Source organism: Aethina tumida, chromosome 6, assembly GCF_024364675.1.
Source record: "Aethina tumida isolate Nest 87 chromosome 6, icAetTumi1.1, whole genome shotgun sequence".
Classification (NCBI taxonomy): Eukaryota; Metazoa; Arthropoda; class Insecta; order Coleoptera; family Nitidulidae; genus Aethina; species Aethina tumida.
The window spans coordinates 17645936-17666424 of record NC_065440.1 but is presented as its reverse complement, the minus strand read 5'-3'; the positions used below and the strand labels follow the sequence as shown (position 1 = coordinate 17666424).

The 20489-nt window shown below is 37.2% G+C and overlaps 4 protein-coding genes across 8 annotated transcripts; 2 read left to right on the top strand and 2 right to left on the bottom strand.

Moving 5' to 3' along the window:
- The first annotated feature begins 1530 nt into the window (after window positions 1-1530).
- LOC109597927 (ATP-binding cassette sub-family D member) lies at window positions 1531-8344 on the top strand. 2 transcript variants are annotated; one of them, XM_020013708.2, is made up of 5 exons: window positions 1531-1685; window positions 5740-6609; window positions 6664-7741; window positions 7792-7917; window positions 7974-8344. In XM_020013708.2, the coding sequence occupies exons 2-5, from the start codon at window positions 5793-5795 to the stop codon at window positions 8152-8154; spliced, it is 2202 nt and encodes a 733-aa protein (XP_019869267.1). In that variant the 5' UTR covers window positions 1531-1685; window positions 5740-5792; the 3' UTR covers window positions 8155-8344. The 2 variants fall into 2 exon arrangements, with proteins under 2 accessions (XP_019869267.1, XP_019869268.1); XM_020013709.2 differs by lacking the exon at window positions 1531-1685 and adding an exon at window positions 3279-3683.
- A 765-nt stretch (window positions 8345-9109) lies between these two features.
- Window positions 9110-13493, bottom strand: LOC109597892 (small G protein signaling modulator 1). 2 transcript variants are annotated; one of them, XR_007548480.1, is made up of 13 exons: window positions 13344-13493; window positions 13016-13162; window positions 12190-12964; window positions 12002-12141; window positions 11744-11947; window positions 11397-11693; window positions 11149-11347; window positions 10942-11095; window positions 10470-10892; window positions 10094-10418; window positions 9781-10038; window positions 9578-9733; window positions 9110-9497 (listed from the first exon to the last, which is right to left on the bottom strand). XR_007548480.1 is itself a non-coding variant. In XM_020013678.2 (12 exons), exons 1-12 carry the CDS (start codon window positions 13357-13359, stop codon window positions 9645-9647), a joined length of 3027 nt encoding a protein of 1008 aa, XP_019869237.1. In that variant the 5' UTR covers window positions 13360-13493; the 3' UTR covers window positions 9110-9644. The 2 variants fall into 2 exon arrangements, 1 of the variants encoding a protein (XP_019869237.1); XM_020013678.2 differs by having other exon boundaries at window positions 9110-9733.
- A 510-nt stretch (window positions 13494-14003) lies between these two features.
- LOC109597898 (uncharacterized) lies at window positions 14004-17378 on the bottom strand. Of its 2 annotated transcripts, none has more exons than XM_020013683.2 (2): window positions 17174-17378; window positions 14004-14822 (listed from the first exon to the last, which is right to left on the bottom strand). In XM_020013683.2, exon 2 carries the CDS (start codon window positions 14809-14811, stop codon window positions 14242-14244), a length of 570 nt encoding a protein of 189 aa, XP_019869242.1. In that variant the 5' UTR covers window positions 14812-14822; window positions 17174-17378; the 3' UTR covers window positions 14004-14241. The 2 variants fall into 2 exon arrangements, with proteins under 2 accessions (XP_019869242.1, XP_019869243.1); XM_020013684.2 differs by lacking the exon at window positions 17174-17378 and adding an exon at window positions 14898-15306.
- A 701-nt stretch (window positions 17379-18079) lies between these two features.
- Window positions 18080-19771, top strand: LOC109597924 (uncharacterized). Of its 2 annotated transcripts, none has more exons than XM_020013704.2 (3): window positions 18080-18426; window positions 18499-18621; window positions 18679-19771. In XM_020013704.2, the coding sequence occupies exons 1-3, from the start codon at window positions 18286-18288 to the stop codon at window positions 18871-18873; spliced, it is 459 nt and encodes a 152-aa protein (XP_019869263.2). In that variant the 5' UTR covers window positions 18080-18285; the 3' UTR covers window positions 18874-19771. The 2 variants fall into 2 exon arrangements, with proteins under 2 accessions (XP_019869263.2, XP_019869264.1); XM_020013705.2 differs by having other exon boundaries at window positions 18288-18444.
- The last annotated feature ends 718 nt before the right edge of the window (window positions 19772-20489 follow it).

Genomic DNA, 20489 nt, shown 5'->3' with positions numbered 1-20489 from the left:
TTGAAATACATTTCATAATTTAATGGTGTGTTGATTAATAATTACTTTAATTTGCGTTATGTTTACTTAATAGTCTACACGTCATTGTAATACTTATTACACAAAGAAGATGATTATTAATAATTATACAAAATTAACATTAAGCTGGAATATTTAGAAACAATAAATTTACCAGTAATTTAAATAAATTATGTACATTGTGAGATTTGATTATGTTCTATTTAAAATTATATTCCTCAGAATATTCACCAAATTGACTTAGCACCATAGTGCTAAGTACTTTATTAAGGATATTTCAAAAACTAACAGTTGTCGGTTGTTGCAATTTTCACCACTTAATAATACATTATTTAAAGTATTACTCCTTTAAATTTCAATTAAATATTTTATAAACTAATAAAATAACTGAGGATAGCACCAACGTCTAAAAGATCACATAGAAACTAAAAGTCTTCGAATCTTGCAGTTTTCACCAATCACTCCTTCATTATTTAAAGTATTACTTCTGAAAATTTTATTAAAATATTTTATAAACTAAGAGTAGTAATCAAATAATTGAGAACAGCACGAACGTGTAAAGATCACACAGAAAGTAAAAGTCTTCGAATGTTGCAGTTTTCACCAATCACCAATATATAAACCAAAATTTCATTAAAATATGTAATAAATTTTAAGTTATAAAGCTGAATATTATATAAATGGGAATAGCACCAATGTATTCAGCAGTTTTTTAAGAATTACAAAAAATCTATAAGTTGTAGAATCTTGTAGTGTTCACCATTAAGTTCTTTCTTATTTGTAGTGATATTCCTGCAAGTTGGAAGAATAAAATATTTCTCAAACTAAAAAATATACGATTAATATTTATATGCGAGGTTAGCACCTAAGTGTCAGGTAATTATTGAAACATAACTGGAAAACTAAGAGTCGTAGAACTTTACAGTTTTCACCATTCGATTTCCCATTAATTTAAATATTATTTACTGTAAGTTCCATTAAAATTAATTAGAAATTAAAAGTGACAAAACTAACAAATAATAAATGTTTAGTACCGAAGAGCCAATTTGCAAAAACAATTAATATAACATTAACAATAAAATTGAATGATGTTTTATTAGTATCCCAATCACGGAACGTTTTACATAACAATGACCCACAAATACGTAACCGTTAAAGAAAACGAAACTTGTTACACGGAAGCGTTCGAGGCGATAGTGAAAGTCCCCGTGCACTTTCTTCCTAATCTGTCCGGAAACTGCAAAATATGCAACGATGCACTCTCTTTGCCCCCGGGCCCAATTTCTACTGCGACTCCGCCACTTGCGGATGCCGCCATTAAATGGCCATTATGCGTTTCCGAACATCGTTTCCTCGTTAGATAATCCTAATTGGGCCGTTAATAGTTGCAATGTGCTAAGGTAAATTTAAAGGTTTGTGGTACCGGTTTTCAGTAAACGGCTTGGTCACTGACGATCACCAAACCAAAAACAAGCCGTTTTTTGTGGGGTGGGGAGAACGTCGCGACGGCGGCAACACCGCGAAACGTTAGATAAGCCCCCACTTTCGGTGCTAAGGATTCTGATCTGTCACTTTCCATTTCGTCGTATCGTCGTCGTTCGTCGAAACATGTGATTTGTGCACGGTGTTTTGTGCCGTTCCGACCGTGTGTGCTAATCCATCCATAGGTGAGACATGCATGACATTGGGCACTGCGAAAGGGGGTGGTTTTGCTTTATTTTGGTGACTAGTCATGACGTTTGACGTTGAGTCAGTTCCTGGTTATCTGCGTTATTGATCCCACGTGTTGTTTATGTTAGTCATTGTAAACAAAACATTTATTATTATTATTATTATTCTAATTATTATTAATATTGGCATTTTGATACATTTTATCTTAATGGCATTGAACATTATTTTATGAAGATATTTTTAAATATGATTAATCCGGATTAATTATATTTTTCTTTAAATATTATCTAGTAGATATTTCAATATTACATTTAAAGTGCAAGACTTTGGACCCTCGTATCTTTTCGTCTTTAATTTGACACTGCATTTTTCTAACTGGAATATAGATTAGATGTTACAATGTCACAATTAAAATATAAAACTATGCACATTTGTTACTTTTTTCCTCCAATTAGTCATTTTATTTTTATAGTTGGAACAAAGAAGTTTCAATGTCACATTTAAAATACTCGTTACTTTTTTTTCTTTAATTGATCACTGTATCTCTCTAGTTGGAATAAAGTAGTTACAATGTCACATTAAAGATACAAAAGTTTGGATACTCGTTACTTTTTTTCCTTCAATTGATCACAATATCTTTCTAGTTGGAATAAAGAAGTTATAATGTCACATTTGAGGTACAAAAGTTTGGACACTCGTTACTTTTTTTCCTTCAATTGATCACAGTATCTTTCTTGTTGGAATAAAGAAGTTACAATCTCACATTCAAGGTACAAAATTTTGGACACTTGTTACTTTTTTTCCTTCAATTGATCACAGTATTTTTATAGTTGGAATGAAGAAGTTACAATGTCACATTCAAGGTACAAAAGTTTGGACGCTCGTTACTTTTTTTCGTTCAATTGATCATAGTATCTTTCTAGTTGGAATAAAGAAGTTACAATGTCACATTCAAGGTACAAAAGTTTGGATACTCGTTACTTTTTTTTCTTCAATTGATCACAGTATCTTTATAGTTGGAATGAAGAAGTTACAATGTCACATTCAAGGTACAAAAGTTTGGACACTCGTTACTTTTTTTCCTTCAATTGATCAAAGTATCTTTATAGTTGGAATGAAGAAGTTACAATGTCACATTCAAGGTACAAAAGTTTGGACACTTGTTACTTTTTTTCTTTCAATTGATCACAGTATCTTTCTAGTTGGAATAAAGAAGTTACAGTGTCACATTTAAGATACAAAAGTTTGGACACTCGTTGCTTTTTTTCCTTCAATTGGTCACAGTATCTTTCTAGTTGGAATAAAGAAGTTAAGGTAAAAAAGTTTGGACACTCGTTACTTTTTTCCTTCTATTTATGACAGTCTTTTCCTAGTGGAAAAAAATTAAAGGAACTAAAAGTTGGACACTAAAATTTGGACACCTGTAGCCTTTTTCCTTCAAAATGTCACAGTGTTTTTCTAACAGGAAACAAAGGAGTAACAATGTCACAGATAAAGTACAAAAGTCTGAACACATGTACCATTTTTTTCAGCATTAATCCACCCATTGTGTTAAGTAACAGTAACGACAAACGTTAATTATAGAATTCTGAATATTTCACGTGACGGTGTGCACTTGACATTGTTCCCGAATGGTGCGTCCTCAATAAATTTACGACCCTCACTGCGAACTACACGAACGGAATTTTTATGCACAGCATTGAACTTTCATGGTCCCGCATTTTTATCACCACCGAAAAACTGCATCCAAGTCAAACCGCATTTCGGGCAGGCAAATAAAAAAACCATGAATATATAAAAATTGATTCTGGGTACGAAAATTGTCACAATCGTGTGTGACACACGTTCACAGCCGATACGATCTTATCAATTACAATTGTGAATAAAGTCCAAACTAATCGTTCGTAAATTAAACAGTCGTCGGTTACGCGTCCGTTCCTCCGCACACACATCTACGTCGGGTTCTTTGTTTTGTGCCGCGACAGTTCTCTAAGGTACCGTACTTAGTTAGTTAAGTTAGTTAGTTTATTTGTGACTAATTATTTTTTTAATTAATTTCGTGAAAGTTTGCCCGTTAATCGCACGTCCACTTTGCAAAAAAAAAAATAAACCAGATTAATTGAATTTCGAAATCCGTTTTGTCGACGACCGAATATAACAAACCGTATACCGAAAAAAAAAAAATAAAATTAAACAAACAAAATAACAAGAAAAGTGAGGCAATAGCGGTGCAACAAACCGTAACGCACAATTACGGCAACCTTCCTATGTAATTTGGGGCCGTTGTACCGCGTTTTGTCTTCGCGGTTTCCAATTCGACGTCGAGAGACCGGTTTCGAATGGGGAGTTCGCCTATTGTGACACGAAACGCTGATTTGTATCATTTGGAAATGTTGCGGATCGGCAAGTTTGTGCAGCAAATTTCGTTGTTTCGGTCTATCGGAATTTTCTGGTTTTTATCTTTTACTGTTGGCACGTTTGTGAGCTTTCAAATGTGGTAAAATTTAATCAAAAATATTACTCAATCTACTCTGTATATTAAAAAATCAAATTCAAAGCAATTTTCAATATAAATCACTACAGAAACCTGCATCATTATCATCTTGTACATGTGTAGCTATTGTCGGATAGATGACAGTGCGAACGATTGTTAAAAATACACAATGATTAGGTCTAAAGTGTTAAACATTTCTTAAAGCTAATTTTAACCTAAATGTTGTGAGATTTTGGAGTTTTCACTACTTAAGCATTTCTTGAGGAAGTTAAAAACTTAAAGTCATTAAGTCAGTAGAATAATAATTTCTTCATTATTTTGAGCATTACTCTGTTTATTTAAAATATATATTAAACACAGTTAATAATAGTCATTATTAATGACATTATTACATGAAATTAGTAACAGAGTGTTGAGCAGGTCAAGAATTAAAAATGGTAGAATCTTGTAATTTTCACAGTTCATTTTTTTATTATTTAAATTATAAATTCTGCACATTAAAAAAATGCAAACATACAAATGGCACCTAAGTGCTAAAATATTTCTTAAAGACAATTAATAAATTGAAAATCGATCCTTGCAATTTATACAATTCTTAACATAAACCATTAGTTGATTAAAATATTTAATTAAATTCTATGCAGCATAATTAAATAATTTTTTAACGACAAATTAAAAATTCTAAAGTCGTAGAATCATACAGTTTTAAACCATTATTTCTTGAAAGTTTCATTAAAATATTTACAACATTACATCACGTAAATGAAATAAAAGATGTACTAAAATATAGTTTTATTTGCATCACCCAACTTATGTTTAAAATAATTTAAAACATTTTATAACATAGTCATAATAAATCCACGATGCAATAAAATAAAAACATTAATGTACGAAAAATGCAAAACTAGTCGAACTTGGAAAGAATGTTAAGAGTCGCCGAAGGTTTGTTTCGTTTCCAGTCATTGATTGTCATTATTTATTTATTAAATCGCCCAATTAACAAAATTTGTTTGTGATAAATACCAAGAACAATGGTCCAAGGTTTGAACCTCGCGTCTCCCCCATTTCTCATCGTCCACCAATTACGTAAATGTTACTGTTCCTGGTTGCGTTTATAAAAATAAACATCTGATCAGATTATTAATAAACAACGTCTGTCAAGGTTGCACGTCCAAAAATATGACCACAATTTCTATTAGATTAGGAAAATCTGGTTCGTATGTACGTACGAAAGTTTCCCAGTGTTGAAATTTTGTTTAAATTTTTATAAGTTATATAACATTCCTTACAAATGATCCAAGGCTGTTGTGCAAACTTTCACTCCAGAACGAGTCGAGATAACGTAATTGATGCAATAGAACGGATTAGAACCAGTGATTCCAGCCAGTACAACATCTACATTTAATAATTACAATAAATTATTAATTAATTAAACCTAACCTTCACGAAAAACATGCCATAACGTCCAACAAAATAATTGCGACTCAATTAACAACCATTAACAATTTACGCAACTTGTTTCCAATATCATTTACAATAATTGTTTCTGTCCGCAGTTTGAAAAAAAGGTAAAAAGAAAAAAATGAACGAACAATAAAACGAAACGAAAATGCCGAGCGTAATCTCAAAGTTCCTGGAGAAGGGCGAGCACCACCTGAACGCCAACCGCACCGTAGTGTCGGGGGTGGTGATCGGTGCCGTCCTCTTCACCTACGTACTCAAAGTCGGCTATCCCATCGTCGATGGACTCATACACAAGACCAACAAGGAGCGCCTCGGCCTCAACAACAACCTGGTCAAGGACAACGTGGTCATTCAGAACGGCGATCCGAAGACCCAGAAGGTCATATCGAGGAAATTCAGAAACCACATACCGAATCTCAACCTGAGGTTCATTTTCCAGTTCATAAAGCTGATCAGGATTATGATACCCAGCTTGTTTTGCACCGAAACCGCCCTCTTAACAGGCCATACCACATTCCTTTTCCTGAGGACGTTCCTGAGCATCTACGTAGCCAACTTGGAGGGAGCCATCGTTAAGTTTATAGTCAGGAAGGACCCGAAGAACTTCGTCAAGCAATTAATGAAGTGGTTCGCCGTTGCCATACCGGCCACCTTTATTAACAGCATGATCAAGTACCTCGAAAGTAGGATCGCCCTCAGCTTCAGGTCAAGACTGGTCGACCATTCCTACAAGCTGTACTTCAAGAATCAAAGCTACTATCGTGTTACTGTGTTGGACGGACGTCTGGACAATTGTGCCCAACGTTTAACCGACGACATTGAAACTGTGGCCAACACCGTCAGCCACTTGTATGGTCAAATCACCAAGCCCTGCTTCGACATATTGTTAATGGCAATAGCTTTGGCCAACCTCGTCAAGTCCCGCAATGCCAACCTCATAACCGGACCTGTAATAATCTCAGGTAATTTACTTTTATAATAATTTGTTGATTGTATGATTATGACCTGTGTTGTAGGTGTTGTGGTCGTCTCCGCCCTGATACTCCGACTAGTGTCGCCGAAGTTTGGCCAACTGGTAGCTCAGGAGGCCGAAAAGAAGGGCTACCTAAGGTTGGTACACGGAAGAATTGTGGCCAACGCCGAAGAAATCGCCTTCTACGGCGGCCATAAAGTGGAGCAGAGCCACCTGAGAAGCGCCTACAGAATACTGGTCCAACACCTGGAGCACATGTTCGGCGTCAAGTTGTGGTTCGTAATGCTAGAGCAGTTCTTGATGAAATACGTCTGGTCAGGCACCGGCATGGTGGTGGTGTCCTTGCCCATCCTCCTGTCGGCCACAAAGAAGCACAAAAAGTCCCACGACGGAGAGGCCGAAGACAACGTGTCGGAGCGCACCCACTACTTCACCACAGCCAAAAACCTGTTGTTGACCGGCTCCAACGCCGTGGAACGGCTGATGTCCAGCTACAAGGACATCGTGGAGCTGGCCGGCCACACCCAACGCGTGGAAAACATGTTCACCGTGTTGGAGGAGGCAAGCCGTGGCGTCTACCACAAAACCCTGGTGGAGAAAAAGGAGAAGGGCGACTTCGAAATCGAATTCCGCGGCGACCAGCCCATAGCCAAGGGCAAACTGGTCGTGTCCACCAACGAAATCATACTGAGAGACGTCCCCATCGTTACCCCCAACTGCGACGTCGTCTGTCCCAGCCTCAGCCTTCATTTAAAGCCGGGCCAACACCTGTTGATCACCGGCCCCAACGGCTGCGGCAAGTCGAGCCTGTTCAGGATCCTAAGCGGGCTGTGGCCCGTCTACGGGGGCGAGTTGCACACCCCCAAGAACGCCATGTTCTACATACCCCAGAGGCCGTACATGGTGATCGGCAATCTCAGAGATCAGGTGATTTATCCGGACACGTACGCCGACATGATCAACAAACAGGTGACGGAGGAAGATCTGCGTAAAATCATGCGACTGGTGCACTTGGATCACATCGTGGAGCGGGACACGTTCCACGAAATCAAGGACTGGACGGACATACTGTCGGGCGGCGAGAAACAGCGTATGGCTGTCGCACGACTCTTCTACCACAAGTAATTTACTGGAATAACAAAAGTTGTGCGTATTAATTTTTGTGTTTTAGGCCCAAATATGCGCTGTTGGACGAGTGCACGTCTGCAGTTTCCATAGATGTGGAGAGCAACATGTACCAAACTGCCATAGACATGGGAATCACTCTTTTAACCATCACCCATCGTCCCACACTCTGGTAAATAACTTTCTACGTTCAGTTATGTGTGATTTTAATGAATTCTAATTGTACAGGAAATTCCACACACATATTCTTCAATTCGACGGCACCGGTGCGTGGGAGTTCAGCACTTTGAACTGTTCAAACAGGCTGGAGCTTAAAAAAGAAAAAGAACAACTGTTAAGGCAAACGGACAGCGAGGAGAAGGCAAGGAGGATAGAAGAATTGAACAGATTGTTGGGGGAGGATGAATGAAAGGCTTTAATTGTTATTAATAATTAATTAATTTATTTATTGGTACATCACGCTTCGTGCAATGCTTTTGTCAATTGTGCAAGACAGATTGTGTATATTTTTTCTAATGTATTTATATTGTATAGTTTTGTATATTGCAACTTAGGATTAGAGGAATTAGTACGAACAAATTCATTGAAACTAGACGGTATTTTGTAGTTTTATTTTTCCTCGAATATCAGTGAAACCAACCAACATTACGTAACCTATATTAACGAAAAACAAAGCGATTAATTATACATATGAATTAATTGCTTTATTTCTATTAATTGTTATGTAACCCAGAATATGTTACATAATATGATTACATGATACCTCTAGTAATCCTATATGATTAGTAAACCAATTTCAAATAAAACATTTTAGATTATAAAGCATTTAGCAGAGACAAATAAAATGTTTAAATTGGTGTAAAAAAGAAATTATTTTATTTTTCTGGATAAAAAGTACCTTAATTTTTAACTCAAGGCGTAAGCTATTAATGTAGCAAATTTCATCAAAATCTGTTACGTAGTTTTAGTGTGATAATTGTACAAAGAAAAAATATAAACACAATTCTCCATATGTACGCTTATCAGACGGAATCTATTTATCAGATTTTAATAAAATTTGGTAGAATAATAGATTAAATCTTTAGTAAACATTTAAGATAATTTTCATCCAAAAAAATTAAAATATTTGTTTACGTAGTCCAAGATAAAAGTTAAAAAGACAATGTTGAACCCAAAAACTGTTTCATTTTCTGAAATAAAAAGTAGTTTAAATGTTGACCCAAAACTTAATTCACCCTTATACCAAGTTTCAGCAAAATGCGTTAAGTAGTTTCCATGTGATACGCGTACATACAAAAAATTTAATGTAGGCATAAATAAAATTTGTTTTAAAATGGTCGAATAAAGAAATGAAACACAGGATATATATTTAAATATTTAGAAGACATTTATTTTTTTTTTTCGAGATAAACCATTCGTTGAATAAAATTTTTAATAAAATATCTGCAATAACAATAAATCAACTGCACATACAACAGATCTTAATGTTAAAAAAATACATATTTTTATAATTTTTTTTTTTTTCATTGTTACACCTATTGATATTAAGATAATTGTAATAGTTTTGGCACCGTTTACAAAATATATTCCACAATACAATCTGAGGTATATTTAACTTTTATCATTAGAATTTTTTATTTAGATATATTTCCTACGGTTTATCACAAATGAAGGTCGTGAACCGATAAAATCTTCATAGTTTTAAAACTTGACTAATGCAATAAAACCGATTAAAAAATAGGTATCGTTCATCTACAAGTAAAAAAAATAAAAAGTTAATTGATATATAGATATACTCCTTTCATAATATAAATTTACTAACAATTGTTAACGTTCCACAACGACCAAAAAGGTGTTTTGGTGTTTCAAACCTTTGGTTAAATTTTGAACTTTGTTCCATCATTTGTTTTCGATCAGTAGCTGCAGCTGCAGCACCAGATCCTTGGCTAGTTTCAGAACTGCTTGTGCGTCATGTCTTTCAGCCATTTCTGCAAAAAAACCGTTAAAAAAAGCTTCAAAATTACTCAAATTTTACCGTTAAAAAACTTGATGATGTCAGTAAAGTCCATGCCGTTGGACAGGATTATGTCCCGGTACGTCTCCAGCAACGCCAAGGCGAGGAACAGCACGAAATGCGTGGAGGAGACGTGCTGCGCCGCCCAGATACACTCCCAGGTGGCGTAGACGTCCGGGTAAACCAACTCCCGCTTGAAATCCAACAGGAACCAACGGTAACAGAAGTAGAAATGCGTGTAGTCACCGCGCGAGTGCATCAGCTCGTACATTTCCGAATCTGCAACTTTAATTGTTTAGAGGGTTGTTGTTCGGGGTTAACGGAAGCAACTAGCCTAGAATTTGAATGAGGCTTCGCATGTTAGCAAAGTGGCAGTCCATGGCGTTTCCACTGGAGAAGTTCTCAACCATTCGTTCCATTAGGTGGCAAAAACAGGCGTAGGTCAGCGACTCGTCGTTGAAGATGACCAACAGAGGAGCAGCAAGGTCGCACATACCCTGCACGTAGCCGACCTCCAAGTGTTCCCAGACGTAGGTGCACATGACGTTGCGCAGCTTATCCAAGTTATCACCGGCGAAGTACCAGTAGTTCCTGTCGCACCTCTGCACGTCCTTTTCAATGCGGTGCAGGTTCAGCCCGAACGTCTCCAGCAACTCTTGCTGCAAACCTTTAGCTACAACCTGTTGGTGTTGAGTTATGGTACTACTTACACTATAGACTCCTCCGTTGGAGCTCGCAGGTGAGACGCAAGCTGATCGTGCAGGTGAAGCTAGTCCATGCGTTTCGATGCACGTGTCCAACGACGAGTTGTTCTCCTCAGTGACGGCGTCCAAGTTGTTCCTCCTAGGACTCTCGTTGCCCAAATTGGACATGTCAACACTCGCGTTCGTCACTATAACATTGTGAATAAAATCTTTGAGTTGCTCCTCGTTCACCTCCTCCTCCTCCTGTTCAAGTTCAGCTGGTTCGTTGCATTCGCCGTTGATTAGTTCGGCGTTCGGGTCTTGGTTCTCTTCGTCGCTCTCGTACTTGATGGTGTTCTGTTTGGTTTTGCGCGGACGTTTCTTGCCCGCCTCGGGTGTCGACTCGCTTTGCTCGTCGATCGACTCGTCGTCCGATATGTCTTCGAAAACCTAAAACGTGTGGTTTAGCTGGTGCTTTTAAAGTTTTGAGATTAGTTACGTCGTTGCTGAGATCCCTTTGTATTTGGGCTGGTACTTGTTCGCTGGACATGCTCTCGCTGCTCAGCTTCGCTATTGCGCTGGCCTGCTTCTCCTTGTCTCTTTGACGGACGATTGCCTCTACGGCCAGCCACTCCGACATGGTGTTCTCGTAGCTACAAACAAGCATATTAACACACAAATTTGTGGGGGAAGATGTAAAACATACGCTTGCTTCGTTTCTTCTCCAAGTTCGTGACGTTGTTCGGCAGTACTGCCGAATTTGTAATGTCCCAGTAGGTAAGGCCACAATTCTCTGCGAATGTCGTCGTTCACAATTCCTCCGAAGTACACCAACCTGTAGACCTCCGCATAATCGTTCAAAATTCCATCTTTGTACATCTCCGCCCACTTCTCCTCCGTTATACCTAAAGAAAACATAGTTGAAAGACAATTTGGAGGCGGTTGACTAGTTACCATCTTGGGAGCCGTCTCCGTTGATGATTTTGCAGTTGACCAGCCCACTCAGGTGAGTTCTAACAGTGGACAAGTGCCTGCAATAAGCTAGCCAGCCATAGAAAGCCCTGGAAATGATCTGCCTCTTCATGGAGTCGCAGACAGCTTGTATGCAAATACTGGGGGGACTGTCCGGTACGTTCTGGTCCATGCTGAAGCTTTTCGATGAACTTTCCGAACTGGTGCTTGTGCTTCCGAGTTGCATCCTGACTTTCGTTGGCAACAAAGCTGAGGTGTCCATCAAAATCGTCTTCTTCACTAAAAAATGTTGTATGAGATTGTGAAGATTTAGATTTAAAACCACATACAAGGTATGTCTTTATGGTTGCTGTTGTCGATGATTCTAAAGACGTAATCCTTGGACGTCTCTTCAGTTTCGGAAAGTGCGGGCAAAGGCCTTCGCCTCTTGGTGCTGTTGAAGCCTTGCCTCTGCGACCAAAGAGGTGGGTCCAATCTTCCTCTGGGCAACAAACCTGTTTCAATGCAACTTAAAAACGCCAACATGTGGCCACCTGTCGAAAACAATTCAGTTACAACCTTATTTGGTTAATTAACAACTTGGTCACCTTTGGGGAAATGTATTGGAGGTCTTTGAACCCCGTCTTGTCCTACCAATATGACTGTGCCTCCAGTTTCGTTGTCCTGGTGACAATGCACATAGACGATTTCGTCCAGACGCACCTGCAGAGCGTAATCCCAGTACACACTAGAAAGTAGCCGGTTAAATACAACCAAAACAATTTATAAGGATTACTTTTTGTCCTGGACTTCTTCGCCGAAGCCGTTCATGAGCTGATTGGGGGTCCATTTAATGGTGAGACCCGAGGCCATTTGGTGGAGGCTCAGATACCCGGGCATCGGCTCCGAGACCTCCGAATTAACCGGCAGTACCAACACGTTGTTCTTGCCGAACAACAAGGTCGCCTTGGGATTCTGGTGGATGCTTTGCACGTAATCCTTGGCGAGGCTCTGCGTCTGACTTCTGGAAGTTATAGAGTCTTCCGAGCTGGTGTTCAACGGCCTTCTTATGTTGGATTTCCTAACCGAGGGTGGAGTGGAGGGGTAGCCGTAGATCCGGATCATTTGTACCAGTTCGTCGGCGGGGGGATCGGTCCAGAAGTGGTCTAGCGTTTTGGTTCTGGAATAGTCCAAGGCGCACGGTCCCACCAGCAAACTGCTGAGGATGCTGCCGTAGTCGGGGTCGGCTACTAGGGCGTCTGAGTTGTAGTACTTCTCGGCGTTTGACACCAGATAATCGATTATTTTGGCCAGCTGTTTCTCGAACAACGCCAACCTAATCCACAAGTATTTGGGTGATGTGGAGTTGCTGTTTAGTGACATGTTCTTCCTGAGCGTCGGTTTGGTGAGGCTCTCGCTGCTGCTGCTGGAACGGCGGTCCGGATCTTTGCACTCAATCTCCAGCACTCTTTTGGATATGATCGCAGCTTCGGGACTGTGCTTCGCTATCTTGTGCAACAGGGCTGTTGTGGATGAAGTTTTGAACAACCCCAAAGCTCGACGCCTCAAACCTAAATCGCATTTTTGTTTACTAGTTTTAAGACTGTTTGTGAATTTGTTACCTTGAGATAGGCAAGCTTCAACAGCTCCACAAAGGGAAGTAACGGAGCCACTTTCCTCGTGCACGAACTTCCTCGTCACCGACTCCTCCATCACCTGCTTCACCTCCTTCTTCACGGCGGTGATGAGGCGGTTTTTGTACTCGTCCTCTGTAATCATGCCAGCAGTTAAATCTGGTGAAAGCCGGTTAATTAAGGGATGAAACCGTAACATCGTAACATCACGCCCTTTTATTTATTACAAAACAATAAAAAATTAAACCCACAAGGGGTGGGGGTGGGGGTACGGTAATGACGTTAACAACAACAAATAAATAAATAAATTACGTACCGTTTTTTCCCGTCATTTTCGCAGTTCAACTGCTCACTAAACATAAGACCGATAACAACAACATCCGGACAGGCGATAACGAGAAAACCAACGCGTATTAACTGGAAATTAGAAACATTTCGGTCCCGATTTGTCCCCGAGTCTACCTTGAAAACCGTCCAATCGATTTTCACGCCGTTCGGTGTGCGCAAGCACCCCGGATCGTGGGAAAATTGAGGGCGCACGCCACTGGCGAAAATCGATAGGATTGCAATCGAGTTGCGGTTTTTGAACTGTTTATTATGTTGGTTTTCTATACAGGGGACGAAAGAAATGTTCTTTAAAGGGAAAGAAAGGAGATCAAGATGTTTATGAGGATATCCTCTTGGGATGTGTCCTTTAAAATGATTACTGGATATAATTTTTGAATAAAATGCTTAAAAAATTAGAATAATTTTCTAATTTTTATTTCAATTAGTTATCATTTATAGAAATTTATTCATTATCCATTCTTATCATCATCATAATCAATTTAGAAAGTTCTTTAAGACAGGAAATAAAAGTCTAGGTTTCTTCATTACTGATTCTTACCATGGTACCACAGAAGTTTACTGGTTGAAGCTCTTCTCTAAAACTAAAAATGAAGTGTTTCTATTAGAAAAACATGAATAAAACACATAATTAAGTCAATAATAAAATTTTATTAAATTCGAATAGTTGTAAAAAATATATACATCTAATCCAACTACTATAAAATTACTATATACATCCAAAATATTCGTCCGAAAAAAATCAGTACACTATCGATCAACGATCTACGTTAAAACAATGTTAAAATTAATTTAAAATATAAAAATCAATCACACCGTTGTTATTATCAAGCAGTTAAAACTTAAATAAATAAAATAAAGTCTTATAATCAGTTGGTCTTGTTTTTATAAAAGAAGATCGACTTGTAACAGAGGAACGATATGTAGACTCCGGTCAGAAGCAAGAAGTACAAACCGCCAGGGATGGGCACCAGCGACAGGAAGTAGATCGAAATCAACAGCTGCGAATAGACTAGCACCGAAACGAAGTAAACCCCCATCGACAGCAAAGTCGATTCGAAGCTACCCGAAAAGTAATCGTAAAAGTTGGAGATCAGGTTCTCCTTCAGCGCGTCCGGATCCATCTTCTCCACCACGCCGGCCTTTACCCTGAACACGTTCTGGATGACGCGATAGAAGAACGCGTTGAAGATCAGCGAGCGGAAGAACAAAATGGTCTTCTCGGCCGACGATTGGAGACAGGAATGGGAGCTTTTGAGCCACGTGAGCAAGGCCGGCACGACGTAGTAGTGCTGGGCGCAGATGTAGCTGTTGAAGCGGCGTATCTTCTCGATGGACGAGGTGCGGACCAGCTTCGACTTGTGTTCGTCCGCCTTCAGTCTGACGATGGGACGGGCCGGTATTGTTTTCATTTCGGTCGTCGACACCGTGCTGCTCATCTTGTGCGATGCTGCAACAAAATGGGGGCAAGTTAACGATAAGATGTCACAAAAAAAAAAGAAATGGAGGAAAGCAATAGCTGTACCTATTTTGTTTCTGCACGGTTGATGTCTTGATGTGTGTTGCTGGACGTGGTGGTTTTAAGACTGAAGATTTCGGTACAAATTCGCATTATCGACGATTAAAAGGTTATCAGCATGAGGCGTCGGACATAAACATTACAAATGCAAGGGCATCGCGTTTGTTAGTTGAAAAAAACTGGCTAAATCACGTAACGTACGAAATTCGTCACGAATCAAACACGAGTGAACGCTAATTAACAACAATTTGGCAATATTATTGTTCTTGTTTTGAATTTCCCTCTAACATGCCACATTAGCTGCATAATCTTAGGGAAAACGATTTTTACATCCGTTTAGTTATCAATTGATCTTGTCAATTGATTTCCAAAGTTCAACTGATAAACGATTAATCCAGTTTAGTCGTAGACTAAAACTAGACGATTTGTAAACACCAATTTTTAATCTGAGTTGCGTCATAGCAACAAAAAATTCAACAATGATAATTAATAGGCCACAACTCCCATTAACGTGTAATATGTGTTGCTATACTTTAGGAAAAATATTTTCACATCCTTATCAATTGATGTTCAGAGCTCAAAATAGTGAAGTATTTTAGTTGTAGACTAGAACACGAACGTGAACATTAGATTTTAGGTTCAGTTGTGACATTGGAAAACAATCATAATTAATATGGTGCAGTCCCGTTGTCGGGCAATATGTGTTGCATAACTTTAGGAAAAATATTTTCACATCCTTTTGTCAGTTAATTTAGAAGTCACTTGACTTCCGAAGCTCAAACTAGAGAAATATTTTAGTCGTAGACAAGAACTAGACTATTTGCAAACATTAGTTTTTAGTTACAGTTGCCTTATTGGAAAACAATTTGGAAAATGTTAATTAATATTTGGAAAAAATCTTTTCACATCCTTTTACTAATTAATTAAACTTATCAGTTGATTTTCAAAGTTCAAACTAGTGAACTATTTTAGTCGTAGACTAAGACTAGACTATCTGTAAATATTTGTTTTTAGTTTCAATTGCGCCATTAAAAATCAATTTGAACAATCATAATCAATATAGTACAGTTCTCATTAACACGTAACCTGTGATGCATAACTTTAGAAAAAATATTTTCACATTTTTTATTAATTAATTAAACTTGTTAGTTAGTTTCCAAAGTTCAAACTAGTGAACTATTTAAGTCGTAGACTAGGACTAGACTATTTGTAAACATTAGTTTTTAGTTTCACTCACGTCATTAGACAACAATTTGGACAATGATAATCAATATGCGTCAATTAATGATTAATAATGTTAACGATGACGAATCAGTAATAAAAAAATGGATTTTCACTCACCATTTCGAAAAATGTCGCACTCTCTTTCATAATTAAACTAACTGAATATTGCAACAACTGTTAATATATAATTCAGTTAATTAACAATTAAAGTTATTACATGCAAAACCTTTTACTTACAGATATATTTTTATAAAACAAAATCGTGTCAACTACTTATTTTATCTACCCTATCACAGACAGTTGTTGTTCCAAGAGAACATTAGTAAATGAATAGTCATCGTAAAAGTCTTTTTATTTCTATCATTGAACTCTACGTAATTCCATCGAAAAATAATTAGTCACTTGCGTAGTTTTCTTGTAATTAAATCGGCTTCCGTTCGTTGTGTGACTAGGATAAATTATGTCTGACGTTTTTTGATAAAAATATTTTTATAACAACTCATTAATGACTTTTTCATTTGGATAACACCTTAATAGCAATTTTTGAGTCAGTTATTATTCTATTAGGAATTTTTTTTAATTCATTAATGATTAGTATCATAATTAGGTTAATTGGTCATTTAAATTATTTATACACCTTTACCAATTGTGAAATATAAACAATTAGTAAATATTTAATTAAAAGGCAATAAATATTTTCAGTTTTGTATGATTGTAAACAAACCAATTTTGAAAATGTTTAAAATCCAATTTGATTATAATTTCATATTTTTATTTTGCCTGATAGATAAGTGAAAGGATTTAGATAACATGTGTAAATAAATTCGTCCTTATCTGAGATCTTCTCGATTGTATAACATAAAAAACCTTCATTTTTAGTTTTCGACAATTAGTCACAATAAATTCGACGAATTAAATTTATTAATAAAACCGTTTTGATCGAGCCCAGTTGACCCAGAAACTGGCAAAATCATCAACCACACACATGATAAACACAAAACCAAAACCACGTTGTGTCCGCCAAAAAAAAATTAGAACACCTGAATTAAACAACTCACCAAAAATTGCGAACTCCTTGAAAACAACTTCTTGGGGTGGCTCAACAATAGTCCTTCGTGGTACTTTTCCATACGAAACTCCCTATGAAACGCCAACAGACTCGATCTCCCATCACTGGACGAACGTACTAAAAACCGCGTGCGTTTCAAAACACCAAACAAACAGCTCCCATGTTCCAATGCGATCACTCTTCGTGAACGTGATGCACCCAAATAAAACAGAACCGTACTCACGCACTTTGTCACCCCTCCGGTTGTATTGATTGCACGTGCACGTGCACGTGTGCAGATGCGTCAAGTTTCGAGGGGTTTTCAGGATAAATTTGTTTAATACGTAGAAAAAAGTGTTTAAATACTGTAAAAAACGGCTTAAAAATTTCTTCAGGACAAAACAGGGAGACTAATTATTAATTTAAACCCTCAAGATGACTTTCCAGGATGTAATCCTTGTTTTTTTGACGTTAAACTTGTTTTGTATCATTTTATTTACTTAAATGTTTTTGAAAATCTTTAATTCACACTGTGCCTGTTTGTGCTGCCATCTATGTGACAGTAGCCATTAAGAAGCGAATAATATAGCTGCCGTAACAAAATTTTGTTTAAAATTTCAATTTATGTGGCGTAGATGGAAATAAGGGCCATTTTTGTTTATTATATTACTATATTTATAATCTTAAATACATAAAACATACCAACTTGACATGAAAACTGTTGAGTAATACACAAATTATTTGTAATTAAAACAGTTTATTATTCAAACAATGACAGCTTTTAGTTAAACAAAATTGTAAAGTGTAAATAAGATGGAACATTAAAAAATACTATGGAGACGCGCCTGTTTTCTAAATAACTACCCAGACACTCAACAAATAGTCGAACAATCCTAATAAAACTATATAAGGAAATGCTCATTAAAGATCTCCCCAAGAAGTGGGCTTCCCCGGAACGATTACCGTCTCAATTACCTTGTTTTATCCCAGCTCCATAACAACGAAATTCTGTATAAAAATATCTTATGTCCATCACAGCTTGTGCTAGGCTAGAGACGGATTGCGAAACGCATTTTAAACGGAACGACCTGATGGCGGTCACGTAGTGAGCACAGGACCGGGATGGTTTCGAAAGAACCGCTCTTCACGCCGCCGAGCGTCATCTGCTCCGTAGCGACGGCGGGCGTCGCGACGCGTCGATACACTCCCACCGGAAGCGGCCGGCCAAAGATGGAAAAGGCGGTCGAGGAGCTCGAACACAAAGTAACGAGACGATGAGCTGTGTGATGTGAGGTATGGCGAGGGGTGCGTCATTAAAAAAGTTCCCCGTTTCAGATGAAGAAGACGGACGAACGGTTCGAGGATCTGGCGGTGCAGGTCGGTAACATTGAGCAGGACATGTTCGCCGACGACGTGGAGGAGGTGCAGGTAAACAACCTGTTAAGGAGCGTTAACGAGGTCAGTTTTTTCGTCCAACCCCCACGATTTAGTTAATGTTAATGCGTCGTGGTTTAGGTGAAGTCGAATTACATGCACCTAAAGAAGGAGCTGGGTGAAGTGCAGGACCTGCAGAGGCAGCTTAGTACGACGCTGCACATGCAGCTGAAAATGATGCAGACCAAGTTCAACACGCTGAAGGAGAAGGTCTACATTCCTGAGAGCCATCTGAACAACATACAGAGGACGAGGGACAGGAATTCCAGGGATTAAAATTACCAAGTTTAGACCCTATTTTCGCACATATCTTCGCCTTGGACTTTTGGATCTTCAACTGATAAGTCTGGTCGTAGTGGCTTAGCAAAAATAAAAATAAACCTCCTCAACAAACCTGTGAAAATCCAGTGGAAATTAGCGCCGAATTGTTTTTATAATTTGCGCTTAAGATATTGTCAATTAATTGGATTTAAATTTAAGACGACATTCTTACCCAGTCACACATCAAAATGGAATCAATCCACCATTTTTTTGCATGAAGTTTTATGTTTATTTTTTTGATGGCATGAATTTCCAAAAATCTGCATGGTTGTAAATACTTGATAACTTGAATCTTCCTTAATAAGTGCACGTAAATAAAAGTTGTTTGTGATACAATAAACTGATCTAGTTACAGTTTTTTGCTCGTTATATAGTTTTAAAACCACTACGTAGCAAACTGTTGGTTTAGTTTAGTTGGTTGTTAGTGATTTAGTAGTTGGTTTATTTTTTATAACTTTCAAATGCCTTTGTTACAACCAAAGTGACATATATACACGTATACACACGGTTTTATATATAACTTTTTGCATGTTTTCTCCACCAATAAAAAAAGCATCCACATTCCAATTGTGAATAAAATTCGGATGAAGAGACACACAATAAACATATTAAATATCTATTGAAAACCAAGCATGTTAGAAAAAAATTAAAGTCAATTGTTGTGAAGACTATATTATATTAAATTTTTAGATTGTCGCACTTATTTCAACTCGAACTGAATGGCATTTCGTATTGGAATTTCTGCGGCACTTGCAATAATTTTATCCTAGAGATTTTTAAATCTAGACAATTTTGTACCTGATAAATATAATTAACTTTTTTTTATATATACCAAATAAATATATTATGAGAAATGATGTTTTATTTATGTCTATAAATAAACTGATAAAACTACGCTTCCTAAAAAACTCATAACAAGATTAAAAATAATTAAAATATGATGAAGGCTAATACTACAATATTAAATTTTTAGATTGTCCTAATTAGATAATTTTGTACTTGATAAAGGTAATTAACTTTTTCGTTTCCGTCTACAAACAATTTTGTTTTTTGTATTTTTATTAACCTTAGCGCAGAGTGTAATGGTAGTAGGAGTAATTTATTCCAACATGTTGTCTTAAAGAAATTACGTAAGCGTCTGTAATATTCCCAAATCCATTAGGAAACCTTTGAAAATCATATAATATATTCAAAAAATTAAAATAAATTTAGCTAACGTGATTCGTGAGATTTGAAACTAATTAAGAGTAAAATGAATTAATCATGTGTATGTAACAATAATATTAATAGTATTAATTTATTCTTAGTAAGATTTATGTTATTTTATTAAATAAATTCACTTCACAGATAAGAGGAAAATAATAATTAATATGAAACAAGGTCCAAATATTGCTGATATCGCCAAAAACATATAATGCTTCTAAAAAATGGATTAACAAATATGAAACAACACACTCCATTGAAAATACAATACAGTATGTACACATTACGAAATGATTTTGATCCATCTGAATCTTGAAAGAGACATCATATACAATAGAAACAGTTTCCCACCATGGGACAGACTGCCC

Coding starts and splice junctions, on each gene's coding strand:
- LOC109597927 (XM_020013708.2), top strand. CDS start 5,793: ATGCCGAGCGTAATCTCAAAGTTCCTGGAGAAGGGCGAGCACCACCTG. Junction 7,742..7,791: donor GCACGACTCTTCTACCACAA/GTAATTTACTGG, acceptor TTTGTGTTTTAG/GCCCAAATATGCGCTGTTGG. Junction 7,918..7,973: donor ACCCATCGTCCCACACTCTG/GTAAATAACTTT, acceptor CTAATTGTACAG/GAAATTCCACACACATATTC.
- LOC109597892 (XM_020013678.2), bottom strand. Junction 11,948..12,001: donor TCCAATACATTTCCCCAAAG/GTGACCAAGTTG, acceptor TGTTTTCGACAG/GTGGCCACATGTTGGCGTTT. Junction 10,419..10,469: donor CCAACGGAGGAGTCTATAGT/GTAAGTAGTACC, acceptor AAAGGTTTGCAG/CAAGAGTTGCTGGAGACGTT.
- LOC109597898 (XM_020013683.2), bottom strand. CDS start 14,811: ATGAGCAGCACGGTGTCGACGACCGAAATGAAAACAATACCGGCCCGT.
- LOC109597924 (XM_020013704.2), top strand. CDS start 18,286: ATGGTTTCGAAAGAACCGCTCTTCACGCCGCCGAGCGTCATCTGCTCC. Junction 18,427..18,498: donor TCGAGGAGCTCGAACACAAA/GTAACGAGACGA, acceptor TCCCCGTTTCAG/ATGAAGAAGACGGACGAACG. Junction 18,622..18,678: donor TGTTAAGGAGCGTTAACGAG/GTCAGTTTTTTC, acceptor GTCGTGGTTTAG/GTGAAGTCGAATTACATGCA.